Source organism: Leuciscus leuciscus, assembly GCF_965113295.1.
Source record: "Leuciscus leuciscus genome assembly, chromosome: 6".
In the NCBI taxonomy this organism is placed as follows: domain Eukaryota; kingdom Metazoa; phylum Chordata; class Actinopteri; order Cypriniformes; family Leuciscidae; genus Leuciscus; species Leuciscus leuciscus.
The window spans coordinates 34,669,560-34,679,931 of record NC_138730.1 but is presented as its reverse complement, the minus strand read 5'-3'; the positions used below and the strand labels follow the sequence as shown (position 1 = coordinate 34,679,931).

Sequence of the window (10,372 nt, the reverse complement as noted above, 5' to 3'; positions counted from 1 at the left end):
CTCTATAATAGTGGCTTTACATATGAGAGCGTGTAGCCCCGCCCCCGCACCTCGTAGACACGCCTCTTCATTCCAGTCGTTACCTGAATGCTCCCAATCTTTCTGGATCTCTCTCTGATTCATGTAAATCTAATTGCATGGTAGGCTAAAGAAATATATAAAGGTTTATATTCTATGTATCACTATTTTTTTTTGTCCTAATTCTGCTCTGCAAATTATTGAACTCCTGGTTTGTGATTTTGGAAATGTTTATAACAGATTTTATTGTTAAACTTCATTAACGAATAACTGCACAGGAAGGAACAAATGTATAACGCACATTCTAACAACTACTATTAACTAACAAGAAACTCTGATTAATTAATTAGTAAGAACAGTATTCTAAAGTGTTACCCTTTTTTTAGATAAGATGTCATGAGTTGCAGATGCTACTGTACACCCTCTTTTCTGGGTGACAGCCGCTTCAGATTATCTACAAACAAAAAGGATTTGACTTCAGTGTTTATTAGAGTAAAATCAAGTGCTGTGTGCTGTTCTCTCCCTTTTTCTCTCTTTTTGTTGGCAAGTGTTCATAAGCGTTGATATTGATAAGTATATGTTTGATTCAGATTTCAGAGTTCTTTTTCTCTGGCAACCCTGAAGTTTTGAAGCACTGCATGAATTAATGAGTGGTCGTTAAGTTTTATTGCAGCCACATCAAGCATCATTATGTCACAGGTGGAGAGAAAAGCGTTTCCTTGCAGGCTTTTTAATAATTCCTGTGAAGACCAATTGATCTTCTTGTCTGTCTCTTTGATCTTAGTTTAAATTAACTATTATTAGAGCCAAGGAAGCAAAGTAGAAGCAGCCTGAATCATCTGGGGGTCTCCCACTCAAGTGACACTATATCAGTTTAAAATTGACTTTTTCCTGTTCATAGCCCTTTGGTTCTCATTCTCTGCATTCCTGACTGAACATTGTTTTCAATTTCCACCATCCTTACCAGAAATCTGCCGACAAAACGTATTTATTTTTCCACTAAATTTGTCTCACAAGTTCAGAACAAGGCCCAGTGCATATTAAAATGGTTTTAATTTTCATGTTTAGTGGTCAGAAAATAATACAATTTGATGAATATGCTTATGCTTTAGTGGCCTAAAGTTATGTGTCTGGTCTCTTTAGATTTCTTGAGCCCATTGATTCCATATTGCCATATTCCTTGTCAGCCATTTTTAATGTTAATGTATATTGCTGTGTCTTACCAGAGCTGGACTTTAAGTGGCCTTGGTCTTACCATCACTTTGGTGTACTGAAAGGAAGCTTGGTAGGCATCTTTGGCATTATGCCCAGATGGTACCTTTGCAGTTTGGGGATAGCGCCACCTTGTGGTCAAATAAATTAAAATGTGATGTAATTTCCAATGATTAAATTACTTCTAAATAATTTGTCCGAAAGTCATTGATTATGGTCTCTTCTTATTCCTTGGGCAATAAGAAGCTAATGATATCCCGTTTTAGAGTGTCAGCCTGTTACTTGTCTGACATGTTGATTTTTTTCCCATCAAATTTTGTCAAATCTTCTCTAAACTTGGCTATAGATGATCTTCAGACCAAGTTGCACAGAAGTTGAAATAAAGGTGTCATTTTAGGAGACACTTTTTAATGTAGAGATTAAGTCAATTGCAACGACAACCAGCAAAACTGTCATACGGAGAGAAAAAAAGTCAAATTGTTTGAGGGGAAAATTGAAAGAAAGTTTTGGGCTAGCTATATATATATATATATAGGGCTGTCAATGTTAACGCGTTAACGCATGCGATTAATTCAAAATCCTTAACGCGCTAAAATAATTGAACGCAAGTAAATTACTAAAGCTGTGAAATTGCACCATTAACATAATAATAATAATAATAATAATTTGTTACATTTATATAGCGCTTTTCTGAGACCTCAAAGCGCTTTACATAGAAGGGGGGAATCTCCTCAACCACCACCAATGTGCAGCATCCACTTGGATGATGCGACGGCAGCCATACTGCGCCAGAACGCTCACCAGCTTACTGGTGGAGAGGAGACAGTGATGAAGCCAATCAGTATATGAGGATGATTAGGAGGCCATGATCGACAGAGGCCAAGGGGCAAATTTGGCCAGGATGCCCGGGTTACACCCCTACTCTTTTTCGAAGGACATCATAATGACCAGAGAGAGTCAGGACCTCGGTTTAACGTCTCATCCGAAGGACGGTGCTCTTTTGGCAGTATAGTGTCCCCGTCACTACACTGGGGTGTTAGGACCCACACAGACCACAGGATGAGCGCCCCCTGCTGGCCTCACTAACACCTCTTCCAGCAGCAACCTGGTTTTTCCCAGGAGGTCTCCCATCCAGGAACTAACCAGGCTCAGCCCTGCTTAGCTTCAGTGGGTAACCAGTCTTGGGCTACAGGGTGATATGGCTGCTGGATAATGATAAATGATAATGATAATGATAAAGATAACATAATTGACGTCATGCAGTTAGCCTAGATGATCTTAGAAGTTGGAAGGTTTTCGCACTGAGCATCTGTGACCCTGGTTGGCATAAATTTCTATTCTGACCCTTTAACCCGAGCTTTGTCATATTCTTGGTCGGTTTCACAGACAAGGCTTAAGCCCAATCCCAGAGACTAAAATGCATGTTTGAGCTGTTTTTACTGAAAGCAACTTGTTCTGACAAATCAAATATGTCAGTGCCAACATTTTGTTTTGTCTCAAGATGCACACCAGTAATGTTTTTTTTCCGATGCACTTTTATAAAAGCTACTTAAATGTCCTAAATGATCTAAGGCCTAAACCTGGACTATGTGATTGTTTCTGAAGAGCGCAAGCCCTCACAGTACATTCACATTGTTCCCACGCACATTCAGGATAATGTTTAGATTTTTCGTGTGTATGTTATTGTGTTTAGTAATTCTGAATGGATCCGTGTACTGTAGTAGGTATATAGCCTGTAAATCCAGACCTAAATCATCTGAAAGATTAATGGTCTGGCGTCGACTAATGAAAATCGGCCAGCTCGAGGGGCGGCACCAAGCATGCATTTGAAAATCTCACTGCACGCAATTGGATAACACTATGACCAATCACAAGAAGTTATCGCTTAGCTACTAGCGGAGCTAACCTTTCTTTTATGGAGCTAACTGGTAGATTAGACTTTTACCGTATCCGGTCGGCAAAACAGCAAAAACGCCCTTCTTGCAAAGGAACGATTCGAGTGCCATCTTCTGTTCTAAATATTGAATGTTCTGTTCTAAGTCTAAATATTTCATTGTAGCGGCCAAAGCCGTTTCAAACAAATGGTGTTCATCCATAGCCATCTTGCAATGTTTACTAATGACTTCGACGTCGCAGCACTGTCGTCATCTCGCCTCTGGCCCGCCTATATTAAATAACCCGATGTGATTGGTGCAGCTCAGATAGAGGGGCATATTTAATGAGCATCATTACTCGACACCAGAGTAACTGGCTGAGCAAATTCAACTTGTGCTCTCGCGAGAACTCTGGATTACCAGGGTAGTAGGTATATATAATTTGGTTATTTGGTGTCCTTTTGCAGTCTCCAAGTGTCTCTTTTTGGAAAGACCTAAATTTACCTTGAAAAAAAAAAAGCTTGCAGAAAATTCCTTTTTGTGATTAACACCTTTTACCATAGCAAATGATGACAAAATGAACATGTTGAACAAGATAAATGGTGTATTCTTAATTTCACGATAAGTGTACGATTAATCGCAATTGAACATTTTTATCTTGTAACGTTTGGCTTGCAGAGTATAATAATGTCTCCATGTCTCCCATCTGCCAAATTGGGTTTTGATGAAAACTGCTCTCCTTCCACAAATATTGTCTAATTCGCTCCAGTTTTGGCTGAGATGATCTTCAGACCACACTTACATCACATGTATTTATTTTTTTTGACTGAAGAATCAACCATTAATAACCCCCTCTCTGTTGACCAAGAGTGGAGGTTTATTATTGTATCTATATCACATTTTTATTTTGTGATTTTCTTCATCATGCACATTTGCAATTGTTTTGTAAATACGTAGGCTATATTATATGTCAGTAAAGATGATTCAATACACATACTAAAAAAAAAAAAAAACATGATGCAGATAAGCTTCCTGTTACCATTCTTGGAGAGCAGTGGATCATATTTCAGATACATGTGACAGATTGATATTGCATGTCACATTGCCAGCTCAGTGCAGCTCCACAACAGTCTACCGAGCAAGAGCGCCTCAGTCCGTGGTGGTCTGGGGCTTCACATGATGACAAAGAGGGTCGAGAGGAGCACGCTGGGCTCATGTCGCAGATGAGCTTGTTAATCTGCAGTGTTAATTGCATCTCATCAGACCTTGTCGGCTCTGTGTGAGTCTGAAAGGAGTTTGATGTGAGCGTTGACAACTCTAATTATTCTGTAAACCCCCCCAAAATATGACTATTATAATTATAGTAGATAACGCTTGAGTTTAAGTGGGTACGTCTTGCGAGAGCTGTGAATGGGTGATGTTGTCAGTGTAATTGTGAGACAGCTCACCCCCATTCTCAGCGTTGTTCTCTTCAGTCTGTCTGCACTTTAACTGCGACCTTTTTGAACCGTTATTACCTGTAGCTCATTGAGGTCTGGAGGGACACTGCATCAGATTAGCAAAAAAGATTTCATCGGTCACTTGCGTGGCTGTTGTTTTGCTGGTTTATGTAAGAGGGATTACAACAAAACAACCCAATTTTCCAATAAGCTTTAAAACCTACGTAAACAAACTCGTTCAATGGTTTTGTTATTGTCAAATAACAGGCATAATAGGAAAACCAACCTCTTGATTTTTTTCTACAGAACTCTCCCTCCACTCATCCCAGAAATTATTTCTTACCTTGTTATTTGATGAAATGACCAGCCTTCTATGCAGATTAAATGTCCCTGTGAAGTCAAGATCACAATGTCCTAATGCACACTGACAATGAGAAAATTACTAGCTTATACGAATGCCACTCTGTGATGTATTTCAGAACGTAAATGGAAGAATGGCACAGATTTGTAGTTCTGGAGAGAGAAGTGATTGACAGAGAGGAGCCAGAACAAACATTTTGTCACACTTATGGACTTGGAAAATGATTATTCCAAGGTAAAAACAGATGCCTGTACAAAACAACTATGGCATTTCCATATTTTTATGGACTATGGCATTACCATCGTTTTAGAACCCCCCAAAAATATTGGTACAGTGATGGTATCAGATGGAAATACTATGGTACTTTAAAATATACCATGGTAATGAAATTCATGTGCCATAAATGGTATGATAAGAATACTATGGTATGGTACATGTAAAAAAAAAATACCCTTAATAATAAGTATTTTTCATGACACACCATGTCAATATGTTCCATTCTAATACCAGTGATATTTTAGTATTATTCATATACTTTTTGGAATTAGCTTATCAGTTTTCATTTTAGTTTAAGTTTTAGTAATGTTGTGATGGGCTTTTTACTTTTGTATTCGTTTTGAATATTTCTGTCCAGTCAGTTTCAGTAATTTCAGCAACTTATTTAAGGTAACATTTTCTAACTGTTTTATTTTATTGCAGCTTTATTTCAATTACCAAAACAATTAATAATAGTTTTAGTTTTGGTTATGATTTTTGAACATATACATGTCAATACTCAATATAATGTTGTTGTGTTTTTTTTTTATACATTTATCATGCTGATACAATGGTTTTCAATTCTGTATGCTGTATCCTTCTCTTCTTCTATTCTTATTCTCAGTTCAGATCAGGCAAAAGAGTTGAACTGACTTGGAGGGAGGAGCATGGGGAATGGAAAATTGAGAAGAACAACTGCAGGATCAATTCAGATCCACATTTTATTACATTGGCTACAATATTAGCAGAGGATGAAAAAAATCTTGTGATGACTCATCCGCAGGTGACACAGTTCTCTCAGCCGTGCCTCTGTCATTAATGGAAAATATTTATAAACTTTTCCCATTTCCTAAATCACAGTGGTGCACTGCATTTCACATGAAGCAGACAGTGACTGTCAAAAAACTCATAACAGCACATATTGATGATTCATAACACCAATGATCAGCGAGCGGGACTCAAACGCACTACATTTAGCCTTTATAGACGATCTATCTGATATACAGTACCAGCCCACACAAATCTAATCTATTCCTCCTCCTCGCAACAAGCGAATTAAAAATGAACACATATGTCATCGAGAACATGCTAATGTGTGCGAGCGTGAACGAGTTGGTGATAAAAATCTGCCGTGATACGTTTTTAGTGAGAGCAAGAGATTTTGAGAGAGGGAAAGAGAGCAGCTGGCGTGCTGGAACATTGTAAAATGTGATGCTGAGCAATAAATGCAGAGGTCCACGGTCTTATGTTTCTGTTCCTCTCTGTAGTGTTACTAAGCAACTCACAATCTCCGCCAGCATGAGAGGGATGAGGATACTCTGGCAGAAAACACCTGTCATTGTGTGTGTGTGTCGTGTGTGTACTTTTGTGCCTGCGTGTGGGTGTGCTTTTGCTGTGTTCCAGGTATGAGCTCAACCTTACCATGGCATTCTTCTGAGCGTGAGTTTTCTCATTGGGCTTGCGTTGCTGGTAGTATGTGCTGAGGAACGAGTTGAGACCCAGGCTGTGAGTGGGGTTGTGTGGGAGCGTGTTTTGGCACTATGTGCCGTAAGAAGGTAGCAGCTCTCCAGTGTTGGTGCATGATGGGTAGCAGCCCTCTCAGTTGCCTCAAGGCTGGCTTAGACAGCAGGAAGTAAAGTGGAGGGTTCCAGCAAGGTGCCAGACAAATCAGAAGAATGGCAGACAGTGAGGTCACCTCCCACAGCAGAGACACCTCCGTACTGGACGACGGGGTGGTGGAGCTGGGGGCTGGGCTCGCGGGCCAGCTGACGGGCGAGCTGACAGAATTAAGGGAGGGTGATAAAACATTGACAAACTCCAGCACGTAATAAGGCAGCCAGCTGATGGCGAACACCAGCGTGGAGCCGATGAGAAGGGCGGTGGCTTTTTTATTTCGGTGGTCTGCGGCTAGAGTGCCCCGGCAGCGGTACAGGTGAGTGATGATGAGCCCGCAGTGCAGGGCGATGCAGAGGAGAGGAGCCACGTAATACACCAGAAACGCAGGAACGAGGAAGCCCAGCCAGTGACCTCGACCCACCGACCACGTGCAGCCGCTGTCAAACTGGATGTACGTGACTTTAGGTAGGGCCATGGCGATGGAAACCAGCCAGATAACAGCAACAGTGCCAGCTCTGTGGGCAGAAACAGAGGATGAAATATAGTTTATGACTCTTTATCCACCATATTCTTCACATAAAAGTGGGCACGGCAGATGAAAATTGAATATGTCTGGCTTCAGGTGTCATCCGCTTTCAGTTATTTTTAGCTGTACAAAAAAGCTTGTTATGCTGCTTGATATTGCAAACTGGTATTTCTTACCCTATTATTTGAATGTATTGTCGTAATTATAAACACACTGGTTTGTAGCTAAATAGTTTGACCATTTACAGCACTTCATTCTTCTCGTTATTTCCCTATATCAGCTAATGAATCGGAAGCGTTGAAAACTTAGGTGGATATCCCTGATGGCATCAGATGGGGCATGTATACATCATTTCTGAAGGATCATACCCTGCTTTACTTACATTGTAGCAAAATAAGTCATATTTACCCGCATTTGCAGTCCGAATTTAATGCGAGAAGAAAATATTAAAGGATTAGTTCACCCAAAAATGAAAATTATCCCATAATTCACCCTCAAGCCATCCTGTATATGACTTCCTTCTTTCAGCCAAACACAATTGGAGTTATATTAAAAATATCCTGGCTCTTCCAAGCTTTATAATGAGAGTGAATAGTAACTGATATTTTGAAGCAAAAAAAAAAGTGCATCCATCCATCATAAAAGTAATCCATACGGCTAATAAAGTTAATAAAGGCCTTCTGAAGTGAAGTGATTTGTTTCTGTAAGAAAATATCCATATTTATATATAAGAATCACTGGCTTCCTTACGCGAGTCGAGTTCCGGTGGAAGAGTGAACTCTGACCTGAAGCATGACACATTGACGAACGTGGAAGCGCAGAGAAGGATAGTGCAAAGCAAAACACCAGTCACAAATTAGACGTCTAAAATGAGAAATTTCAGAGGAGCTTGAGTTTGTTGCCCAGCCCTATTTGTTTGAACAGTGAGAGGTGTTTACTCTCACCTAAGCTTGCTACTACTACACCCTATGTCATATGCTGGAACTCGACTCTCTCATGAACACGCGGACAGACGTTACCGGAAGCTAGTGATTAAAGTGTATTGTATGATATTTTTCCTCACAAAAATGCATCGCTTCGCTTCAGAAGGCCTTTATTAACCCCCTGGAGCCATATGAATTACTTTTATGATGGATAAATGCGCTTTTTGGGGATTCAAAATCTAAGGTACCATTCACTTCCATTATAAAGCTTGGAAGAGCCGGGATATTTTTTAATAGAACTCCAATTGTGTTTGGCTGAAAGAAAAAAGTCATATACAACTATGATGGCTTGAGGGTGAGTAAATTATGGGATCATTTTCATTTTTGGGTGAACTCACCCTTAAACTGTACCGCAAATTAACTGCAAAAACACATTTCTTGAGTTGAGTGCAAGCTGTTTGCCAGCACGACCCGTGCAGTCAGTATAATGAACAAATGACTCCTATGAGCCGGTATTTTTAGTGAATCAAACAAACAGCGCAAGTCACAACCAAATGACTCGGAGCCGGCCCTTTCAAAAGGACCCAGGCGCTAACACTTCAGTTTGATGGATCCTTCACTGAATGAACTCAATAGCTGTGTCCCAATTCAGAGGCTGCATCCTTTGAAGGTGGCGAAGGTCGGACCGAGCGTTGTTAAATAGGACGGTCAAGCCTACAGAGGATTGTTCTTGTAGCCTAGCAACTGTGACAGTACTAGCCTTTTCTGAAAACAGGGTTCACAAAGTCTATAATATAGTTCACCATGGTCCATTTCAGTATATAATAAAGACTATAAACTATATAATCGCATATAAGTAAGATATAAGTCAACATTTGAACGGCTTAATTTTTTTTTTTATTATTTGTACAAATTTTGCATTTAAAAGTGTAATTCGACAATTTCTCTAAACAAAAATCCTTTCGTAACTGCCGTGCAATGAAATCTGGGGTAGGCAAGGCCACGAAGGATCCGTCTGTTATATCTTTCATTCCACGGGAAACGAAGGACACGTTTGAAGAGAGCCTTCGACCTGGGACAGCCTTCGCCGAGCCACTGATGACGCAATCGGCCTTCGAATGAATTGGGACGCAGCTACTGTATCAATCAGGGCTGCATTTCCCAAAAGCATAGATCATAGAAACCATTAGGACCAATGGTCTCTATAATCGACTTATGTTTACCATTCTTTTAGGAAATGGAGCCCTGGGCTGTTAGAGAATCAACATCAAGTTATTATTTCTTCTAGTGATGGAATATTTTAATAAAACTCATGGCATTACTATCTGCTACCATCACTGTAGCATGGTACTTCCTGTACGTTTTTGTAAACAAATACCGTACCTAAAACATAACAGATTTATCTTTTTTTTTTCTTCTTTTTTTTTGTATCACACAAACATAACTTTTTTTTCCCACTTTTCACAGCTGTCTTTCTTGATCTGCTTCAGATACTCACACCTGTGCAGGGGTGGCGGGGGGCCGTGTCGAGGGAGCCACTATTCGATAACGCAGCACAGAGAGGGCAGCCAGGCTGAAGATGTCCACTCCAGCGGTCAGGGAAGTCATGAAGCTCAACAACACACAAACACCTCCTCCCAGCTGCCAGTTCTGGGAGCTGGCACTCAGTAGCACACAGGGCAGGGTGAGAAGAGCGCACAGATCAGCAAAACTCAGGTTTAAAAGGAGGACAGAGCTGGGCTTTGAACGTCGCCTTGGGTTGCGCATCAACACCAACCACATGAGCAGATGACCTCCGACCCCCACCAGAAGGGAGAGGATGCTAACCAGAGGCAGCACCAGAGAAAAGGAGATGGTGGTGTTGGTGGAGACCGTGTTGAAGAGCAGGTTCACAATGGCAGGCATGATGGATTGTGTAGAAATCAGCCAGTCTCTGGGATAGTGAAGAAAAGAAGAGACAGATGGAGATCGCAATAGCTTTTATGCAACCCATACTTAATTAATAACCTCTCACTTACATAAACACAAATAAAACAAACAAACAACTGAGCAGAAATGTAAATCAGCCAATTGTACTCGCATATTGTAGATCTCAGTGAAAATAATGAATAAAACTTTGCAATAATACTTTTAGCAATTACCTTTAA

The 10,372-nt window shown here is 40.3% G+C and overlaps 1 protein-coding gene across 1 annotated transcript; it reads right to left on the bottom strand.

The window, feature by feature from the left end:
- Positions 1-5,966: 5,966 nt before the first annotated feature.
- LOC309500246 (somatostatin receptor type 5) lies at positions 5,967-10,372 on the bottom strand. The gene is made up of 2 exons (XM_082171809.1): positions 9,724-10,372; positions 5,967-7,291 (listed from the first exon to the last, which is right to left on the bottom strand). The coding sequence occupies exons 1-2, from the start codon at positions 10,128-10,130 to the stop codon at positions 6,610-6,612; spliced, it is 1,089 nt and encodes a 362-aa protein (XP_082027935.1). The 5' UTR covers positions 10,131-10,372; the 3' UTR covers positions 5,967-6,609.